This window comes from Schistocerca nitens, chromosome 2, assembly GCF_023898315.1.
Source record: "Schistocerca nitens isolate TAMUIC-IGC-003100 chromosome 2, iqSchNite1.1, whole genome shotgun sequence".
Classification (NCBI taxonomy): Eukaryota; Metazoa; Arthropoda; class Insecta; order Orthoptera; family Acrididae; genus Schistocerca; species Schistocerca nitens.
In genome coordinates this window covers 942114090-942137337 of record NC_064615.1, presented here as the reverse complement: position 1 = coordinate 942137337, position 23248 = coordinate 942114090, and the positions used below count along the sequence as shown (strand labels likewise).

At 40.0% G+C, this 23248-nt stretch overlaps 1 protein-coding gene across 1 annotated transcript in view; it reads left to right on the top strand.

Moving 5' to 3' along the window:
• LOC126237266 (transcription initiation factor TFIID subunit 3-like) overlaps positions 1–22837 on the top strand; it is a 55602-nt gene extending 32765 nt beyond the window's left edge. Inside the window, exon 2 of the mRNA XM_049947194.1 lies at positions 18163–22837. Within this exon, the coding sequence (XP_049803151.1) occupies positions 18259–21447 (3189 nt within the window). The 5' untranslated portion in view covers positions 18163–18258 and the 3' untranslated portion in view covers positions 21448–22837. The remainder of the gene's footprint in view (positions 1–18162) is intronic.
• Positions 22838–23248: the final 411 nt, after the last annotated feature.

The following is a 23248-nucleotide window of genomic DNA, read 5'->3' as shown; positions in this document are numbered from 1 at the left end:
AGCAAATACAGAATACCCCAGAAGACATGACAATGTAGCAAAAATAATACATCAACAACTTGCCATACAACATAAACTAATAAAACAACACGTTCCCACATACAAGTATGCACCACAAAATGTACTGGAGGATGATGAATACAAATTATACTGGAACAGAACCATTATAACAGATAAAACAACACCACATAACACACCTGACATCATACTCACCAATAAAAAGAAGAAATTAACACAACTAATCGAAATGTCCATACCCAATACAACAAATATACAGAAGAAAATGGGAGGAAAAATTGAAAAATACATCCAACTGGCTGAGGAAGTCAAGGACATGTGGCATCAGGATAAAGTTGACATTATGCCAATTATACTATCAATTACAGGAGTCATACCACCCAGTATCCACCAGTACATCAACGCAATACAGCTACATCCAAACTTATACATACAACTACAGAAATCTGCAATTATTGATACATGTTCAGTTACCCAAAAGTTCCTAAATGCAATTTAACATATACAGTTAAAAGAAAGTCACGCTTGATCAAGGTCCGCGTCACTTTTCATTTTTAACCAGACATAACATCTGAGAAAGGAAAGAATAATAACAATAATAATAATAATAATAATAATAATACAGCAACTGAATGTACACGTGTTGGGACATACTTCATCTACTTCCCCTTGTAGTCACCTTTGAAGTAAGCCACTTGATGTACATTGGCACCAGTTTGTATATACCGTCTTCATACCATGTGGCTGCCTTGCTGTTCGAACCAGTTCCATGTGCAAAACATGTACCAGCAAAGTCCTACTTCAGTTTCGGAAACAGAAAAAAGTCAGTCAGTGCCAGGTCTGAACTGTAAGGAGGCTGCTCGATGTTCTACTGGAATTTCTCATGCAGTAGGCTTGTCTGCCAGGCAGCATGCGAAGGTGCACTGTTGTGCACTAGGAAGAACTCTTGCTAGAACTTGCCTGTTTGGCAGTTCTGAATTGCCTGACAGATACATTAAAGAGTAGTGCAGTATGCATCACTATTCATTGTTGTCTTGCAGGGTGTGAATTTACCTTCACCATCCCAGAATATAGAATCCGTCAGTTTTTGAGTCGGTGCAGTTTGTTTAAACTTGCTTGGCTTCTGTGGCGACTGAGGATGATGCCACACCAAAGACTGTTTCTTCATTGTGGGGGTGTTGTGAGAAGCCCATGTTCAATCACCTGTAGCTGTATAGTCAATTTTGCCGTCTGTTTTGTAATACACCAAGAACACTAATGCAGCCCCCATCCCCCCAACTTTTTAGTTATTAATGAGCTCACGAGTCACACACTGCACAAAGATATTTGTGGTATTCTAAGTAAAAATTTCATGCACAATTGAACGAGACACTTCTTGCAGTGTTCATGCGTGCCGCTAATAGTGAATCATAGATTCTCTCGAATTATGCAATCTATCTTTTGTTTCAGTGCATCGGTGTTGATGGAGGGTATTGAACATCTGTTCTCACATTCTTAAACAGTATACACCATTTTCGGAGATGGGCTGCATTCTTACACCTTCGCCATAAGTGGTAACAAGTCTGTGGTGAATATCACAGGGTCTAATGTTTTCCACCTTCAAAAAAGGAATATCACCTTGCACTTCAGTTGGCAGGATTTACATTTAGCACAGCCATGGTCACAGATATTTCTGCACTTACCGTGTGACAAGGTCCAATTTAACAACCACGTGTGGCAACTGTCCAGACTAACACCAGGAACCAATGAGCAGCTGCCACAAGGCATGTGCACGGACTAGAAGTGCAAATGTTCTTTACTTTCTGGGTGGCCCTCATATATAAACTGAGGAGAGGAACATTCCCATAATTCTTTGAACTGTCTGATGCTAAAGAAAAGTTGCAGGAATAAAAAACCCTTGACTACCTTTTGCATTCTGAGGGCAAGAAAAATATGAATAACACCATCCAGTTCAAATGACCATAAATGATGCAAACATAGTAAGTATGCCCCTGTCAGGTGGTCTGTAAATTGATACTGGTGGACATTTTTAGTGATAAAGTACTACACAATACAGCATTAGAGGCTGTGATTGTTTACACTCAGACAACTACGGATTTTACTCTGTGTAATGCCTGTTTTTCTCCACACAGGGAGATGAAATAACAAGAGATAGTTGAACTGATCTTGTCCGCTACCTCCACCTTTTCACCTTGGTGATCCCGTAACCCAGTGTGGGGTGGTAATAGAACATGTAATGAAAGTACTCTAGTTGAAGAAATACGCAGACCTTGGCATACCTGTACTGCAAAATGGGTAAAGCAGTGCCCATTTCCAGTTGCAGGTTGCTTACCTAACAACTTCCAGGGCAACAAAATTTTGATTTCCAGTATTTCAAATAGTGATTGACCAAATTTAAATGCTGTCATAGTCTGCTCATTAAGAGGTATCATCATCATCATCATCAGTTATCTGCTATATTAGCAGGTCCTTTGCCTCTCCATTTTCTGCGATCCATTGCTTCCATTTCTTAAGGCTGCTGTATGTTGTACCGTCCATCATATCATCCAGTATCTGGAATCTCTTCCTTCCTCGCTTCCTTTTCCCTTCTACATAACCTTCTAAAACTGTTTTTATCAGTCCATCATTCTTTCTTAATATATGCCCAATCCAATTTCTTTTTCTTCTCTTTATTACATCTAGTAACTGTCTTTTCTCTCCCACTCTTCTCAGTACCTCTTCATTTTTTACTCTGTCCATCCAACTTATTCTATCCATCTTCCACCCGCCATGTCCAGATCTCAAAAGCCTCCAGCCTTTCTCTGTCTTTTTTCCTCATAGTCCATGTTTCAGCGCCATATAGAAGAACACTCCATAAAAGACATTTTATGAGTCTCTTTCTGAGTTCTCTGTCCAGACCGCTGCAGAAGATTCTCCTTTTCTTATAAAACGCCTCTTTTGCCATTGCTATCCTTGTTTTAATTTCTGTGGTGCACTTCCAGTCGGTGTCTATCGAAGATACTTAAAATTTTGCACCTGTCCTAGTGTTTCTCCATTCAACACAATTTTTATTTCTTTATTTCCTCCTATTGCCAATACTTTTGTTTTATTTGTGTTAATTTTCATTCCATATTTTTTTCCGTTAGTTGCAATGGTGTCCACCAAATCCTGTAATTCTTTTTCCCCTGTGGCTAGAAGGACCATGTCATCAGCAAATCTCAAGCATCCTACTCTTCTTCCTCCAATTTCTACTCTTTTGTCATCTAATGAGCATTGGTCAATCATATTTTGCAAGTACAGGTTGAAAAGAGTAGGTGATAAACAGCATCCTTGTCTTACTCCTTTCCCTAGTCTGATCCAGTTTGTACTTTCTCCTCTCACTTTAACTGAAACTTTTTGATTAAGGTATAATGAGTTTATAAGTCTTCTATTTTTCCAGTCCACTCTCTTTTCCCCCATAATAGTCGCCAGCTTGTCCCAAACCACATTATCAAATGCCTTTTCTAAATCGATGAAGCACATATATAGGTCTCTTCCTTTTTCAATAAACCTTTCTCCCAAGATTCGTAGGAGCCCTATTGCATCTCTGGTGCCCGTATTCCGTCTAAAGCCAAACTGCTCCTCGCCGAGATTCTCCTCTATTACTTTTTCAAGTCTTTTATTAATTATTCTTAACATCACTTTGGCTGCATGTGAAATGAGGCTGATTGTCTTGTGCTCGCTGCATTTCTTGGTTCCTTGTTTTTTCGGTAATGGAATCATTACTGTTGTCAAAAAGTCCTTAGGCCATTCACCACTGTCATATATTTTATTACATAACCTCAATATTTCTCTTATTCCATTGTGGTTCAAGCATTTTAGTATTTCTCTCGGTATTGTATCTGTACCTACTGCTTTGCCATTTTTCATTGCAGCAATGGCAGACTTTACTTCTTCCATTATGATGGTCGGTCCTTTCTCTTCATCACTTACACTGTTGTGTGATTCAAGTTCCAGAGTTTCTGGTTTGCTATTTGTGTCATATAGCTCTTTTATATATTCTTCCCATCTCTGGAGGACATAGTCACGATCTTTGTACACTACCTCTTCGTCTTTACTCAAAATTTCCATAGTAGCACTTCCTGCTCTGTTTTGTTCCCATGTCATAGTCTTTACTCTGTTGTATAGTAAATCGTATCTTCCCTTCCTGTCCAGTTCTTCAATTTCATCACATTCCTCTTTTAGCCATTTTTTCCTAGCCTGCTCTGTTTCTCTTCGCAGTTCGTTATTTAACCTTCGGTATATCTTTCTTGCATCTTCAGTGTTCTTGTTTTTCAATTTTCTTCTCTCCTCCATCTTGGAAATAATTTCTTGTGTGACCCATGGTTTTTTTTACCTTTTCCCTTTTACATATCCTATATTTTGCTGTCCTGCTTTAATGATTCCTTCTTTCAGCATATTCCAATACTCGTTGGCATTATCAGGTGCTTCTTTGTCTCGTAATGTGTTTAGAAAGTCCCGAGACAGCATTTCTGTAATTTGTTCTTTGTTGGACCTTATCTTCTCTAAATCCCACTGCTTCACCATTGTTGCCTTTTTCAGTTTTTTCATTCTTATTTCTATTTCTGCCATAAGTAAGTTGTGGCCACTATTAATATCTGCACCTGGCAATGTGTGCACCTTCTTGATTCCATTCCTGTATCTTTCTTCTACCAGTATAAAACCGATTTGGTTTCTGTATTTATCCCCTGGTGATTTCCAAGTGTAGAGCCTCCTCTTATGGTTCTTGAACCATGTGTTTGCCGCTATCAGCTGCCTTTCCCTGCAGAAGTCAATTAACCATTCACCTCTGTCATTTCTCTTTCCAAGACCATGACTGCCTACTATGTTTCCCTCTTTCCCTTCTCCCACAATGGCGTTCCAGTCTCCCATTACTATTTTGCAGCATTTTTTATTTTTGTCCATTATTCTCTCTTGGAGACTGCATTATGCAGGGAAGATAATCTGCGGTGGTATTCCGTTGCCTTCCGCAGTTCTGGAGGCCGCCCCTAACATGGGATACAGACGCCTTTTGCAGCCGCTCGCTCCGGGTCAGACGCTGCATGAGAAGTATAGGTTGGAAAATGAAAGACCCCTAGCCCTCGAAACCTAATAGCGTCAGGGTCGGAAAAGAACAAGAGCTGGCCGAGGGAGGCCAGATAGGAAAGATAAAAGTGAGGAGCCTGGCATAAGTAAGTGGAAGCAATGCCAGGACTCAGCTCGGGGCCCTGTGGTCGCCAGCCACGTATCACTAGGTGTGACTCCCTGAGGTGAGGGAGGTATAGTCTTACGTTAAAGGTCTAACACAAAAGTTGAGTGCTAAAGTTCGAAAATGTCTGTGTGTCTTGAGGCAATGTAACTCAGGGCACGCAATATTTTGCCGACTATTCATCCATTATTTGAGAGTGAGAGCACTTAGTGACTTCAAATAAACTTTACATTCAATTTCAAACCTTTTCTGATCTTTTCACTCTTGCATGCCTTTGATATCAAATATGTAGTACATTAACTCACTTGCAAGGTAATCATGTATTTGAAGCTGATTTGTATGTGGGAGTTAGATTTTTAAAGAATCAGTGAATGGGGGCTGAATGGTATTTGCTAAAGAGTGGCACACCAACCCATTTATCAAGGCAAATGAAACTTATACTGCTATCGATCTTTTAGTCTGTTGTTCTTGGCAGTCTCTACAAGAGTGGTCACTTCCTGCTTGTCATGTCTCCACCTGTAATTAACCAACCAAATACCCTCAGTGATGGGCCTTCAAGAATGTGATTGCCGTACTTTAAACACCAGTGCTACTAACCAACAAAACAGTGAATAGGTAATACACAATAATACTGCTTCAGTGCTACACACAGTAGAATTGGCGATTCCCCAGGAACTCACTGTTTTCTTCATTGACTTAAGGAAGACCAGTGTGACCTCATGGTGCTACCACATCCTTACCACATTGTACAAGTGGGATTATAGAGACCCTGTCCTGATTTCCATCCAGAATTTTCTCTTTCTCTGCAGTTGCCTGTCGGAGTTGGAGTGTCCTACAGCATCCTCCATATATAGCAGAAGGGAGTCCCACAGAGGTCCATGCTCAGTGTAATCCTTTTTCCAATAGCAAATAATAGGCCTGAAGAGACTGGGTGGCCTTTTTGTCAATGTCTGCGCATCCAAATGACTTTTGTATTTACTATGTCTCTATAACCATGAATTTTTCTGAATGACAGCTGCACATTTGTCATTAGCAAAGGACAATACTGGGTTCTCACTCACAGATTGAACATAGAACCATCCATCCGCACACTGAACTTTACTTTTGTGATGAACTGCTCAATGTGATTGTCATATCATTGTTTAGGGTTTTTAAATTCTCAGTTGACATGGCTACCAGATATTTGCCAACTTAAAAAAAAGTGCCAATTAAAACTCAAGACTACTGCCTGGAGACTGCTACACCCTCTTGCATCTGTACAAAGCACTAGTCTTGTCCCATCTGGATTTGAGGTGCCTCGTGTATGGATAAGCAGCCGTTCAATATAACAGCAGTCAGACCCAGTTCACCACTGCAGGATTTGACTTTCTTGACATAGTCTCCTTTGAGGGATATACATTTGAACCAGCACTCCACCAGCTTTTTTCATCCCATCGGAAAAATAGGTTCTGTCAAACTCCACAAAATACTCAACAACTACAACCATCACTTCTTCATTTGAGAAAATTTGTTCCCAGCAAGTCAAAATTTCAAGTTAGAAAACAGGGAGAAAAGTCAATTGGGGCTAGTGTGGCGAATAGGGTGGATGAGGAACCAATTTAAAACCCAGTTCATGCACTGTTGCCATTGTTATTGATGGTGTGTGCGATGGTGAGCTATCCTGCTGAAAGAGCAATATTTGCATACCAACCTTGGTCTTTCTAATAGGCTCCAGTTATGATTTTACCTTTCCCCAAGTAATCTGCAAGGGTTATTCCTTGCAAACTCCAAAAAGCAGTGGCCATCACCTTACCAACTGATAAAATTATCTTTGCCTTCTTCGGTGCACATTCACCAGCATTCTTCATTGTTTCGACTGGCATTTTGACTCCGTAGTGTAATGATGGACCAAGATTTCATAAACAGTCACAAATCGGCACAAAACATTTTTTAGGATTGTGGTTATATATCGTGAGACATTGTATTGAAATGTTGTGCCACATGTACTTTTCATTGACTGAGCAATCGCGGCACCCACCTCGCACCCAGTTTCTTCGTAGTCCATTCTCCATGCAAGGTATTCTGCACTTGCTCAGTGACATGCCTACAGACTTGGCAATCTCATGCATTTTTATTCGGCAGTCTGCATTACCATATCATGAATTTCATCGATGGTTTCCTTTTGGTGACCTCAGTTGGACAAAGGGAGCATGCTTCGTCTTCAGTGCTTGTCCAACCATGTTTAGCACAGAACTCTCTTGTTCTCCATTTTCAATCACAGTGGACACACCGAGCAATTAGGACAGCTGTCATCGCTGAACAGTATGCTGTACATTATTGAGATTAGTTACCCAATCCTGGAACAATCGAGCTTACCAACTGTGAAGTTGCAACAAAAATGTTCCATTCTTTCTTGGAAATTTACCAGTCTTATCAAACCACCCTCATTGTCTCCTGATAGAGACTGGGATTCATCGTCCTACAGATCCACAGTTACCCTGTGCGCCCAAATTACTATTTACATTCCCCTCACAGGGGGATTTACCTCCCACAAGGGTGACCTAAGCCTGGTGTTCTAACAGCAGTTTACCTGGAGTCTCTTCACCCTGACCTCGGTTTCCTCTTGTCAGGTTACCTTCGTGAAACCAACCTCCTCTACAACAGTTGTGTGTACTTCATCCAAAGATCTGGCTGAACATTTCAGTTGGCCTGCATTTTGGCATTTGTTTCTTTCAGTTCTTGGTGAATTTCATGGTTCAATAGTCATCTGTAGTGATAGTGCAGAGGTCGACAATTAAATCAGTTATGCCTTCACACGTTCCAGGGCACATTTTTCAGCACTCGCTGCCGTCCGGGTGTAGTGTGTTTACATTACAATTAGTGGACATTATCCAAACTCTCCTCTACATTTGCACTCTTGAAAATTTGCTAATCTGTTGTAACACTCCAAGCAGCTTACTAGCCATAAGCCAAATGCTATCCTTGAAACCCATTGGTCTTGACATGATCATCTTTCTTGTGTCCACAATACTTGTTGCTCAATTATATTCTTCTGGGCCCCAAGTCACGTTGGGATTCCTGGAAATTATCTTATAGACCAGTTAGCAAAGGAAGCACTGAGATAGAAACCCTGGAGATGTGGATACTGTGATCCAATTTGCAGTTGACACTATGTATTCTTCTTTTGGAGGCTTGAAACAGAGAATGGCGTCACTACTAACAAGCTGTGTACCGTAAAAGGTGCCACGAATGCATGATCATCTTTCTTTGCCCTTTGTGAAGGGTATCACCTCTGCTGATTACATGCCAGCAATACTATGTTTAGTCCCTTTCAGCCTCCCCAAAGAATTAAATTCATTCATTACATTAGTATTGTCTGCAAATGTAATTTAGATGCAGTGTCTGAGGTCTGTATATCATTTATGTTAATAAATATATCTAAAAACAAAGATGATGTGACTTACCAAATGAAAGTGCTGGCAGGTCGACAGACACACAAACGAACACAAGAACACAAACATACACACAAAATTCAAGCTTTCACAACAAACTGTTGCCTCATCAGGAAAGAGGGAAGGAAAGGGAAAGACGAAAGGATGTGGGTTTTAAGGGAGAAGGTAAGGAGTCATTCCAATCCCGGGAGCGGAAAGACTTACCTTAGGGGGAAAAAAGGACGGGTATACACTCGCGCGCGCACACACACACACATATCCATCCACACATATACAGACACAAGCAGACATATTTAAAGACCAAAGACTTTAAATATGTCTGCTTGTGAGATGTCTACTTGTGTCTGTATATGTGTGGATGGATATGTGTGTGTGTGTGCGCGCGAGTGTATACCCGTCCTTTTTTCCCCCTAAGGTAAGTCTTTCCGCTCCCGGGATTGGAATGACTCCTTACCTTCTCCCTTAAAACCCACATCCTTTCGTCTTTCCCTCTCCTTCCCTCTTTCCTGATGAGGCAACAGTTTGTTGCGAAAGCTTGAATTTTGTGTGTATGTTTGTGTTCGTTTGTGTGTCTGTCGACCTGCCAGCACTTTCATTTGGTAAGTCACATCATCTTTGTTTTTAGATATATTTTTCCTACGTGGAATGTTTCCCTCTATTATAACCATATCATTTATGTTAATAAGGAACAAAAGGGGTCCTCCACACCATCTTGCTCTTCACCTGTTTAACTTTCTTGGTGACAGATACTAATCCGACTTCATGATTATAATGAGCTGATGCAAGTTCCACTACTTGTGTTGTATTTTGGATATATAGGATTTGAACCACTTACTTTTTACTATTTTGATTCCAGTTGCTTCTCTCTTACCTCAATTTGATGACCAACAGTATAAAAGCTTTGGAAAGCTCAAAATTAGTTCCTACAACTATCTTGTTGTTTACTAAATTTTGTGTGTGTCTAATCCATTATTTCTGTTTCTTTACACCTGCCAGTTTTGAAAGTCATGTTTATTACTATTAAATAGCTTTGTTGTTTCATATGATCTCTCAAGGAATTTAGAAAATGCTGAGAGGAATAATAAGTTGATAGCTTTTATTTAAAGTTATCGCCTGAGAAATTGTTAACGTCTCAGGTTCTACTCCCTCATTTGTGTACCAAGGATTTTGCAGTTACTGAAGCACTTTGCATAATAAGAGAGACTGGTATTTCATCTGCATCTACTGGCTGTTGCGTTTAAGGTTTCCAACACTTTTGCTGCTAAGCCGTTTGCCAGGTGATGTGGACTTCTATATGCGTACTGCTTGGATTTTCCTACAGTGGGATGGACACCTGATTGTGTCCTGAGCCGCTGACCTCTCGCTGCTGTGGATGAGTTACTTCAGTATCTCATTGAATAAAATACTTAAGAGTATTTATCATACAACATATGTGCCTAAGTGCATGCGATTTGCAAAGAACCTTGTTTTGACATCTTGAATTGTTTAAGATAATGCAATTGTTATGAACACGTGATTCATAATGTGCAAGGGGGTGTAAATGTCTTATCTACATTTAATTCACTGCAATGTACGAGCTGAATCAACCATATGCAACATTTAGGCAATGCATTTTTGTCTCTGTAAAATCTTTACAGCTTTGTTTTATGTTGTACTTAATTTGATGCAGTATAATAATAACTACAGCATATAACGAAAAAAGAAGAAAAAAAATTCAGTCCCTTATCAGTCACCTAATGTGGTGCATTATAATAACTATGACATTTAGCGGGGGGGGGATTGTCCTTTATCAGTCGAAGATATCAGACGGTAAGATGTGCAACACTCCCTTTTTTTCCACTTACTAATTTTTGAAAAATTGGGTGATACGTATTTCACATTAGCTGGAATGCTGTCTCTCAGCACAGGCACCAGCATTTGGCAAGCAGTACAGTCATAGCAAAAGCCGCCTCAGCATGGAATGCAAAGAGGAACTCTATAGCATTGAAGTGGTTAATTACCTTTACTACTTCATTTTCACTAATTGGAACTAAGCTTATGATGCATCAGTTAACCTTTTTGCAATCAGCCTTTTACAATGGTGACTGCTAAAAATATCTTACAGTTTATACATTGTCATGTAGTATTCTGTTTAAATTACTATATATCATGCTGCATTGAATTTAAAAACATGAAAAAATGCCACTTACACACAAAAATGTGTAGTTTGTTATAGTATATCCAGATTGTCACACTTCTCCACTATAAATTGTTAATAAGTGATGAAGTAAAAAGCATTTCTTAAAACTAGTAAATGTTAATTTAATTTGATTTTATTTCAACATAATTAACACTGTACTTGCTTTAAAGGAAGCTCACTAATGTTTTTAATATCTATACAAATTTCTGAGTAAAGTGACACAAGAAAAAGGAAATTTTTAATATTGTTTACAAAGATAATAATTGGACAGTTAACTAATATGCTCAATGTATGCAGTTGTGTTTTGGAGCAGAATACATTTTACCAAACCATGGAAATGCCTTAGATGATTTTGCGCTCCTGTATGAAAACAGTGTAATTAGTTTGCTGAATCCCATGTTCTGTAAACATGTTACAAAATCTCTTACTGCAGCCAAAGATGATGTGACTTGCCATACGAAAGCGCTGGCAGGTCGATAGACACACAAACAAACACAATCATACACACACAATTCTAGCTTTCGCAACCAACGTTTGCTTCATCAGGAAAGAGGGAAGGAGAGGGAAAGACGAAAGGATGTGGGTTTTAAGGGAGAGGGAAGGAGTCATCCCAATCCCGGGAGCGGAAAGACTTACCTTAGGGGGGAAAAAGGACAGGTATACACTCGCACAAACACCCATATCCAACCACACATACACAAGCAGACATTTGTAAAGGCAAAGAGATTCGGTAGAGATGTCAGTCAAGGCAGAAGTACAGAGGCAAAGATGTTGTTGAAAGACAGGTGAGGTATGAGCGGCGGCAACTTGAAATTAGCGGAGGTTGAGGCCTGGCGGATAACGAGAAGAGAGGATATACTGAAGGGCAAGTTCCCATCTCTGGAGTTCTGACAGGTTGGTGTTAGTGGGAAGTATCCAGATAACCCGGACGGTGTAACACTGTGCCAAGATGTGATGGCCGTGCACCAAGGCATGTTTAGCCACAGGGTGATCCTCATTACACATTACACTGTCTGCCTGTGTCCATTCATGCGAATGGACAGTTTGTTGCTGGTCATTCCCACATAGAAAGCTTCACAGTGTAGGCAGGTCAGTTGGTAAATCACGTGGGTGCTTTCACACGTGGCTCTGCCTTTGATCGTGTACACCTTCTGGGTTACAGGACTGGAGTAGGTGGTGGTGGGAGGGTGCATGGGACAGGTTTCACACCGGGGGCGGTTACAAGGGTAGGAGCCAGAGGGTAGGGAAGGTGGTTTGGGGATTTCATAGGGATGAACTAAGAGGTTACGAAGGTTAGGTGGACGGCGGAAAGACACTCTTGGTGGAGTGGGGAGGATTTCATGAAGGATGGATCTCATTTCAGGGCAGGACGTGAGGAAGTCGTATCCCTGCTGGAGAGCCACATTCAGAGTCTGATCCAGTCGCGGAAAGTATCCTGTTACAAGTGGGGCACTTTTGTGGTTCTTCTGTGGGAGGTTCTGGGTTTGAGGGGATGAGGAAGTGGCTCTGGTTATTTGCTTCTGTACCAGGTCGGGAGGGTAGTCGCGGGATGCGAAAGCTGTTTTCAGGTTGTTGGTGTAATGGTTCAGGGATTCCGGACTGGAGCAGATTCGTTTGCCACGAAGACCTAGGCTGTAGGGAAGGGACCGTTTGATGTGGAATGGGTGGCAGCTGTCATAATGGAGGTACTGTTGCTTGTTGGTGGGTTTGATGTGGACGGACGTGTGAAGCTGGCCATTGGACAGATGGAGGTCAACGTCAAGGAAAGTGGCATGGCATTTGGAGTAGGACCAGGTGAATCTGATGGAACCAAAGGAGTTCAGGTTGGAGAGGAAATTCTGGAGTTCTTCTTCACTGTGAGTCCAGATCATGAAGATGTCATCAATAAATCTGTACCAAACTTTGGGTTGGCAGGCCTGGGTAACCAAGAAGGCTTCCTCTAAGCGACCCAGGAATAGGTTGGCGTACGAGGGGGCCATCCTAGTACCCATGGCTGTTCCCTTTAATTGTTGGTATGTCTGGCCTTCAAAGGTGAAGAAGTTGTGGGTCAGGATGAATCTGGCTAAGGTAATGAGGAAAGAGGTTTTAGGTAGGGTGGCAGGTGATCGGCGTGAAAGGAAGTGCTCCATCGCAGTGAGGCCCTGGACGTGCGGAATATTTGTGTATAAGGAAGTGGCATCAATGGTTACAAGGATGGCTTCTGGGGGTAACAGACTGGGTCATCAAAGACACCAACCACTTTCTCGAACGCCTGGACTCCTTACTCAATCTGTTACCCCCAGAAACCATCCTTGTAACCATTGATGCCACTTCCTTATACACAAATATTCCGCACGTCCAGGGCCTCAATGCGATGGAGCACTTCCTTTCACGCCGATCACCTGCCACCCTACCTAAAACCTCTTTCCTCATTACCTTAGCCAGATTCATCCTGACCCACAACTTCTTCACCTTTGAAGGCCAGACATACCAACAATTAAAGGGAACAGCCATGGGTACTAGGATGGCCCCCTCGTACGCCAACCTATTCCTGGGTCGCTTCGAGGAAGCCTTCTTGGTTACCCAGGCCTGCCAACCCAAAGTTTGGTACAGATTTATTGATGACATCTTCATGATCTGGACTCAGTGAAGAAGAACTCCAGAATTTCCTCTCCAACCTGAACTCCTTTGGTTCCATCAGATTCACCTGGTCCTACTCCAAATGCCATGCCACTTTCCTTGACGTTGACCTCCATCTGTCCAATGGCCAGCTTCACACGTCCGTCCACATCAAACCCACCAACAAGCAACAGTACCTCCATTATGACAGCTGCCACCCATTCCACATCAAACGGTCCCTTCCCTACAGCCTAGGTCTTCGTGGCAAACGAATCTGCTCCAGTCCGGAATCCCTGAACCATTACACCAACAACCTGAAAACAGCTTTCGCATCCCGCGACTACCCTCCCGACCTGGTACAGAAGCAAATAACCAGAGCCACTTCCTCATCCCCTCAAACCCAGAACCTCCCACAGAAGAACCACAAAAGTGCCCCACTTGTAACAGGATACTTTCCGCGACTGGATCAGACTCTGAATGTGGCTCTCCAGCAGGGATACGACTTCCTCACGTCCTGCCCTGAAATGAGATCCATCCTTCATGAAATCCTCCCCACTCCACCAAGAGTGTCTTTCCGCCGTCCACCTAACCTTCGTAACCTCTTAGTTCATCCCTATGAAATCCCCAAACCACCTTCCCTACCCTCTGGCTCCTACCCTTGTAACCGCCCCCGGTGTAAAACCTGTCCCATGCACCCTCCCACCACCACCTACTCCAGTCCTGTAACCCAGAAGGTGTACACGATCAAAGGCAGAGCCACGTGTGAAAGCACCCACGTGATTTACCAACTGACCTGCCTACACTGTGAAGCTTTCTATGTGGGAATGACCAGCAACAGGTAGACAGTGTTTGTTGGTAATGAGGATCACCCTGTGGCTAAACATGCCTTGGTGCACGGCCATCACATCTTGGCACAGTGTTACACCGTCCGGGTTATCTGGATACTTCCCACTAACACCAACCTGTCAGAACTCCAGAGATGGGAACTTGCCCTTCAGTATATCCTCTCTTCTCGTTATCCGCCAGGCCTCAACCTCCGCTAATTTCAAGTTGCCGCCGCTCATACCTCACCTGTCTTTCAACAACATCTTTGCCTCTGTACTTCTGCCTCGACTGACATCTCTACCTAATCTCTTTGCCTTTACAAATGTCTGTTTGTGTATGTGTGGTTGGATATGGGTGTGTGTGCGAGTGTATACCTGTCCTTTTTCCCCCCTAAGGTAAGTCTTTCCGCTCCCGGGATTGGGATGACTCCTTCCCTCTCCCTTAAAACCCACATCCTTTCGTCTTTCCCTCTCCTTCCCTCTTTCCTGATGAAGCAAACGTTGGTTGCGAAAGCTAGAATTGTGTGTGTATGATTGTGTTTGTTTGTGTGTCTATCGACCTGCCAGGGCTTTCGTATGGTAAGTCACATCATCTTTGTTTTTATATACACTCGGACAGAGTAAATAGATATAAATTCAAATATTCAGGTGCAGAATATCCCACACTGTTGGCATGAGCTTTGGTCCAGGCACATCGTGAAATGGATGTGGTATTGGCTGTTGTGTTTAACCCATTATATTCCAGAATTAATTTTTTTTTTTTTAGGTTTTGATAAAATTTCAGATCCACTACCCCCATGGATTAATAATCACAGTATTGATGTTAGTTTATGATGATGGTCGTCAGTTCATAAATCATTTTTACTTATGATATAACATACGGTGGGCAATAAGGGGTAGAATTCCTTACACAATTTTATAACAATTAATATGATGAATTTTTCATGATTATCATTCATTACACAAATAAATGAAGAGAAAGTACAATAATAATACCTAGGTATTGTAAAGTTCATTTTATTTATATTTTAAGGTTAAAGTATTTATTTATACATTAAGTAGACATCGCAAATCTATATAGTAGAACCAACCAAATAACTACTGCACTACATGAATAAAGTAAGACATTGCAATAATAAAAGACAAATGATAAAAATAATAGTTAGTGTAGGATCACGAGATACGTCAATTTTTGGTGAAGAGCCTATTCTTCTATCCAGTGTCTTGTTTTCCTAACTTAAGACCACTTTTGCGATTTGGAACAGCTGGGATTTTCCTCTTAAGTGGATGAAGATGTAACATTTTTAGCAAGGCTGTCAGTATTTACTAATCTTATCCCTGCAGTTTGTCCCAGAACCTTCTTCCCTAAACCAGCAACTATTGCATCACAATCTGATCATCATCAGTGTCCACACCATCATTTGGCAGAACAAGTACAAATTCTAGCTCCTGGCATGTATCAAATATAAATATGTCTGACAAAGTTTCATCATCTTTTGTGGAGAACAGGATATTTAGAACTTCTTCTCAGTCCCACTCCTTTTCCAAATTATATCTGAAATAAATCGGACCAACTGCAAGAAAATGACCTCTTATTGCCCACTGTATGATATTTCATACGTAAAGATACAAGTAAGTACCACAACAAAGCATATAAAGTACTCTTTTCCAGTGTGTGATTATATATTGCATTTAAATATTCAAATTACTAATCCGTAATAATATGAGCGAAATTATGAACCTGCACATCATACTTTTATTACTTACCAACTGTCCATGATGAGAAGCAGCAGAGTCAATACCACTAGAACAAATGCTTTCCACCAGGAAATAAACAATCCTGATCTCCACTGCTACTGTTAGTTTCAGTGATGGAGTTTCAAATTAACAGTAAAACATAAAAGAAATATTTCAGCTGTTGACTGAGAGCTTCTGAAAACAAATATGCCTGAGAAGAGCAAGTGTATGATAAATCATACAATGGGATGTAATGGGTTAAAGTGCAATCACTTCAGTGTATCATGTATTTTTCATTCTGTCTTCTCTTTCAATCAGTATATCAGCAGGAACATGACTTACTTTCTGAACCACTGCTACTTTCATGAAAATACTTTGTATCACCATTATTTTCCAGTAACTTTCAAATTTCATTGTTGGACTAATTAAAAAAAAAATAAATTGCAAAAGGAAATGAAACAAACTGAAAACATTAGCTTAAAGAGAAATAGCACAGAAAAAAACATTAAATAAAAATACTTCACAAAAACGATGCTGGCTGATGAAATAACAAAATGTAAAAAAGTTACAAAGCATGATGTCAGCAAACTAATAATGCAGTAGCAGTGTTGTCAATCTTCAATATTTGACTGCAGTGGTGCTCAAAAGTTGTTAACTATCAATGTACATGTAAATCAAAATGTTGAGCATCAATACAATCCTGCTAGCTACAATTATAAGCTATGTGAAAGTAAACAGAGTGGGGAAAAATTGCGTCTCTGACAGTACTGGCATCTGTAAAGGATAAAGATAGATTGTTACCTTGACATTCAAAGGATTAAGGCATTGGATTTGTGTGCAGGAGGAGCAGGCTTAAAATTACCACCTTGTCAATGTATTTAGTTTCCCATAGTGTGGTTCACCTGTTATTCAGGTGAATGCCAAGATAATTCCCTCACTGAGCTGCAACCTATTTGCCATTTGATCTGTGGTTAATTGAGCTTGAGTGCCAACCAAACTTCAAACAGAAAAACTGTTGAGGCTTTAGTTGTCCACAACCAACAATGTAGGGTGAACCTTTGACAGTGAAATTTGTGCTGACAAAAATCAGAAAAATCATTAAACAAATGTCAGGAGAAGATCCCGAGATGAAAAATGAAATATCCTCCTTTAGAGTCTCCTAAACTTTTTTCCCCTAAGCATTCTGTTGATGGAGTTATCAAAATTTTGAAATTCGCAGCTTCAGGAAAATCATCCATCCGAAATTTGATGGTTTTGAATTTGTGTGAATGCTGCATATGAATACAAATTTTTGTCATTATACCAGGCTGCTGTTTGTAATAATAGTTGTTACTGCATTACCTGGTTCTTGCCATTAATTTATCATTCCCCCTATTTTATTAACCCTCCAGCAGATGCACTTTCCTATAAAGTACGCCAACCACAAATAATATTGTCGTCTACTGTACCATTTTCGCTTTACAAATGTGAGCCCATACCTATTCCTTCGTTGTTGCTTCAACTAACCCAGTGATTAGTTGTGCCGCCCCAACAGCAGTAATATAAAATACACTGAATGTTGGGTGGGAAAAGATGTATGATGTGTGGAAGGAAATTACCTAGATTCTGAGCTAGCACCACAATCCAACAATGAGGCAGGTCTATACAAGATAATTAGCAAGCTAATAAGTGATTGACTGTGATCTGATACAACTGAGCTCTTTAATGCATAGTGTGTCATTACTGTGGGTAAGATTTGTATGCAGTGGCATCAGAGTAGTATAATGAAAGTTTATTTTATTATTTTTAATTAAACAGTGATTTAGCTCATACAGTGTAAATTTATTTTGTCATTGTTTAATTAAACTTGATTTTGATCGTTCATGTCCCACCCCCACTCCATTCAATGCAATGCTGTATAGTAATTGCAGTTTAAGTTTTCAGAACTGTAACTATAGTTTTAAACTCTCATACAAATGTTCAAATAGGAATTGATAACTGTTTGTGTGTTGAATATTTGATTATGCATTTGGAATCCTAGCAGAGCCCATTATTTTAGTTTACAACTTTGAGCTCTTTCTACGTTAAAGAAATTTCCCTGTCATTCCTTTACTTCTCAGAAATAAATATTGTTGTTGTAAACTCTGTCTTGATGATGTGTGTGTGTATGTAATTCCTATGATTTTCCAGAAAGAGGCACTGCGAAATTTTATGAAGAAACATGACACACACATTCGTTAGTGCCAGTTTGCTGTAACTCCAAGTGAATTTGGAGGAGTGACTGCAATGGCAAATGTGTTCGCAAGAAAATGTCTACGAATTGTTGTTGCTGCACTCTGCCAGACGATTGGTTGGAGGAAGATAAAACCAACATCTATGGAAGTACTGATTGATCTTCTAGAACATTATATCAAAAGCCTTGGTAAGGGAGCTCACGAGTATGCTGAACAACGTGGTTCAACAGTTCCAGTTCTTGAAGATCTTGCTCTTGCTCTTAGTGATGCAGGAGTTACTATCCCCCCTCTAGAGGAGTATATTCATGAAGTTGGCCAAGTTCCGTGGCCTGAGAACAGTGGCACTACCTCTTCTGGTGCAGTTCCAGTCTTCCCAGTGCAAGTGCCTTCCCGCCGTAATGGAGTGGAACAGCATCTTCAGTTCTTCGACAGTTGGGCTGAATCAGAAGATGAATGCTGTAGCCATCTGGTACCACCCACACAGCATACAGATTCAAATGTTGGTATATATCCATCTGAAGTTTCAGTTGATGTCACAGGAGGATCTTGTAAGGCTGAGGATATATCCAGATCAACAGACAGTATACCTCAAGCATCACAAGCCTCAGTGGTGGCGATGACAGAATGTGGTATCCTCTCAGCATCACGTGATGGTAGACAGCCATCTGCTCGCAGGCCAACTACACCACCTCGATATTCGCCTTCTCCTGACAGACAGCGTGCTTTGAGTGGCTTCCATACAAAGAAGGAAAAGAAAAAAATTAAAGGGAAGGAGAACACAGGAGTTAGTAAAACAAAAATCAAAACTGTTTTAGGGATGGGTAAGGTAAGACCTCCACCTGAATGTTCCTCTGGACAAAGCATTGACTCAGCTTTTACTTCAAGATTTTGTGACAAAACACAGCCATTCAATTCACAAAAATACATTAATTCTAAGGGGAATCCATTGAATTCTATGACTTCAAAGGATATTCTGCAACATTCTCATCATGTGGATAAAAAATCCTTAACCCTTGCATCATCAAAAGAGAGAAATCCTAAGCCATTACAATTACCTGGTGCAAAGCATATTTCAACGGACAATAAATTGGCATTGAAGCACAATATGCAAACTGTGCCTGGTGCTACATCTTATAAAGATAGTCCTGATTTTGGACCAGACACAACTGTTAATAATCTACTACCTCAGTGTAAAAAATTAGGGGATAAACCAAAGTCTGAACCACTTGAGAGTTCGCAGTGGAGCAGTGTTCCTATTAAAAAAGAACCCATGGATGTAAACCCTGTAACAAGTGATCAAACTTCATCTACTCTTAATTCAAATAATTTAATGCCACAAAAGTCACAAATTAAGACTGAAATTACAATTAATAATAAGGAAGGAAAGAGCTCATTAGATGATGGAAGTCTCACATGCACTCCAAAAGAAAGTGTTAAACCTTTGTTATTGACAGATCCCCAAACAGTAAAGACTGTAGATAAGTCTGAGCCTATCAATCACCAAAGGAACAGTCCAAAGTGTGTAGTTGGTAATTCTGCTGAAACTCAGTCAAGTGTTGATCCTATTGAGAATAAGCAACCAAAAATTACTAAGTTCACAGATACTGCTGTTACACCATCTTCGACATATAAAAGCAATAGCTTAGCTACAATTGTGGATATGAATATCAACGAGAGAAATAAACCTGTATCGAAGGAAAGAACTTCCCATCTTCCTGTGCCAGCTGATAAATTAAGAGAAAAGCAAGATAAAAAGACTGAAACTGCAACACCGTCAAAAAAGCTGCTTAATTCCTCTGCAAAATCGTCCACAAAAGAAGCATGCACAAGCAATAAAGGGAACCTTTCGAGTAAAAAAGTGAAACATGCTGGATCATTTACTAAACTCCCCCAGAAAACAGGCAGCCAATGGGATGCTACTTTAGATAATCTATTTGCTCCAGACATTGTCCAAAAGAAGAAAAAGTGTGACATTGTCAAGGACAAAGATCATAAATCAAACACTACCAAGGGAACAGATCTCATACGTGCACAGAAGGTGCCTCCAGTTACAAATGAAGTACAGAAGCTGCACAGTGATAAAGGAATCTCCCAGCCCCCAGTTGTGAGTAAAGTTGTGGGAAATGATACAACAAAACCCAACAAAACAAGTAGGGTAATGACACCTGTGAATATGGACATTAAAGGAAAGGAAAAAGAGTGTGTTTCAAGTAAGACAACATCTTCTGCTACAACAGAAGAGTCATTGTCAAAGCACTCCCATAAAAGGGTGAAAGAAGAAATATCTAGTTCAACTAATATGCCCACTTGGCGTGTAAGGGCAGCTCTCATTTATAGCAGTAGCAGTGACTCGGAAATTGATGTGGTGAAACCAGCTAAAGCTTTATTTGGAACACCATCAGCTGTAAGAATCACAGAAACACCGAAAACACCACGTACTCCAGATGTTCCTACAGGAATCTCTGTACATTCTAGATGTAAAAAAGTTATAAGTGATGCCCAAGAGGTACAGCTTGGCTTAGATTTAGGCACTCCCCCACCTGCAAGACCACCAACACCGGGTAAAGCGACACCTCCTGTTGTTGAAATAAGCAGAGAGAAGCACAAACATAAGAAAAAGAAAAAGAAGCATGAAAAGAAACATAGCCCAAAGAAAGAAAAGGTACAGTTTGATGGAGATAAGGTTCACTCAAAAAGTGATCTAGTGGCTGCAGAAGGTCTGATGCAGTTGACATCACTCTCAGGTGATAAACGGTCTGGTGGTCTGTCCCACAAAGAAACTGTTTCTGGTGCGAAGAGAAAACACAAACATTCAGCACTGACAGAACACTCCAAAAAGCGCCATGGGTTGTCAGCATCATTACCTGTGGCAGCGTCTTCACCTGTTGTTATTCCTTCTGTCTCGCAACAACCCTCGCTTCCCAAAGTTCAAGTACCAGTGAATGGTCTTCCTGTAACTATTTCAGATGATGGTCCTGTTGGATTCTATTTTGATGAATCTGGCAACCGTGTTTGGGTGTGCCCTTCATGTGGTGGACAAGATGATGGTAGCCCAATGATACGCTGCGATGACTGCTATGCATGGTACCACTGGGCATGTGTAGGAATTGACTCTGCACCAGATGAAAATGTTGATTGGTTTTGCTCATACTGCTTTTCCAAAAATGATAGGCAGATGAAGAAACATAAAAGTTCTTCAGTCCACCGTAAAAAATCTCATAGCAAATCTTCGAAAAAATGATATACTCATGTACCTGAAGAAATTGTATTAACAGTTTTGAAGGGTTTAAGGTCAAGTCTTTTGCTTACATGTTAAATGCAAATTCTGTTTTTTTAATGATGTGGGTGAAACGGATACATATATATCATCTGTGGAGTAGAAAGGTGAGTTGTGAAAGTTGTTTTCAAATCATTTGAAAAATTGATTTCATTTTGTTAAAAGCTGTAGTAATGCATCCTTTTGACATATTATTTCTGGCTACTTGAATTGTGTGTTTTTTTTCTGTTGCCACTGTGATATTCCTTCCAGTCCATCTGTATTATTAGTACAAAACCTGTAAGTCATTGCTATGAAGAAAGTATTTTTGTGAGTGCAGTAATTGTAGAATTTACAAAAGACTGAACCTTTTAAAAGTTGCAGATTGTTTATCCATCATTTTACAGCTTTGATGGTTTTTTTGTCTGCATACTTCATAATTACCTAAATGTTGTACAGTGGTTATTGGTTTGTAACTTTGACTGATACTGCTAGATGTGCCTCTAAGGACAACATAAAACTAAAACAGAGCACTAATTCAGTTATTCGATGTATTAGAATGATGATTATTTTCCTGTGCATGTTATGCACCAAAGAATTTTGTACTGTTACCTATGAAAGCAAGCTTTAAAGATAAAACTTCCTCTGATAAGACTGTATTTTTATATGTTTCCATTGTCATTTGCTATAATGGTTTAATTTGTGTATGTGTTAATGAAATGTGTTTGTAATCCATGCCAAAATGTTTTGTAATTAGAAAGTGTGTGAAAAATCTTGCTTATGTTAAGAAATAAACTGTTATATTTGTGTTTTAATTGTTATTTGTAGTTGTACTGTGATAAAAAGTGGATATTGTTAAATGTCAGAGGAAAGTTATGTTTTCGTACCATATTTGTTGAATGTTTTGGTACATTGTTACAGAAAATATAGAAAGTATTGTTCAGATATATTCAGCAATAAGGTAATAAATATAACTTTAGTCTTAATGTTCTGTAAGATAAAGTCATTATGTGGCATAAAAATATGCTGGTACTTGCATACTTTATAATTAATTTGTGTATATCCAGAGATTTATTTATTTATATCCTACAACATGGTAACACATTACATTTGGGTTGATTAAGGTCCCAGAATAATTCTTTTTAAGAAACCTAAAATGAACAAAAAATGTTTCTTTGAGAACCCCTAAAAACTGGAAAGTAAACAAGAACGTCCTGGTAACGATTCCAATTTCAGCCATATTCTCTCTCTCTCTCTCTCTCTCTCTCTCTCTCTCTCTCTCTCTAAACAAGAACGTCCTGGTAACGATTCCAATTTCAGCCATATTTTCTCTCTCTCTTCCTCTCTCTCTCTCTCTCTCTCTCTCTCTCTCTCTCTCTCTTCCTCTCTCTCTCTCTCTCTCTCTCTTCCTCTCTCTTCCTCTCTCTCTCTCTCTCTCTCTCTCTCTCTCTCTCTCTCTCTTCCTCTCTTCCTCTCTCTCTCTCTCTCTCTCTCTCTCTCACACTCACACACACAATACACTTATGTCTGTATGTTCAGTAATTGGAAATCAACCAAATTTCTTCAAAAATAATGGTGTATTCATTATTCAGTTATTGTCACAATAAAAAAGCTTATACTTTGTGATGGCTGTTCTGTAATGTCAGTGTTCACATTTCATTTGGAGAGCATTAATTAGTTTGTGATTCATCTTTGTTGCGACTGTAAGTTCACAGTTTTTACTCTAATTGTGGATGCACAATTTTCTTACATCCAGACTTTAGTACAGGATTGAAGAGATGTCACT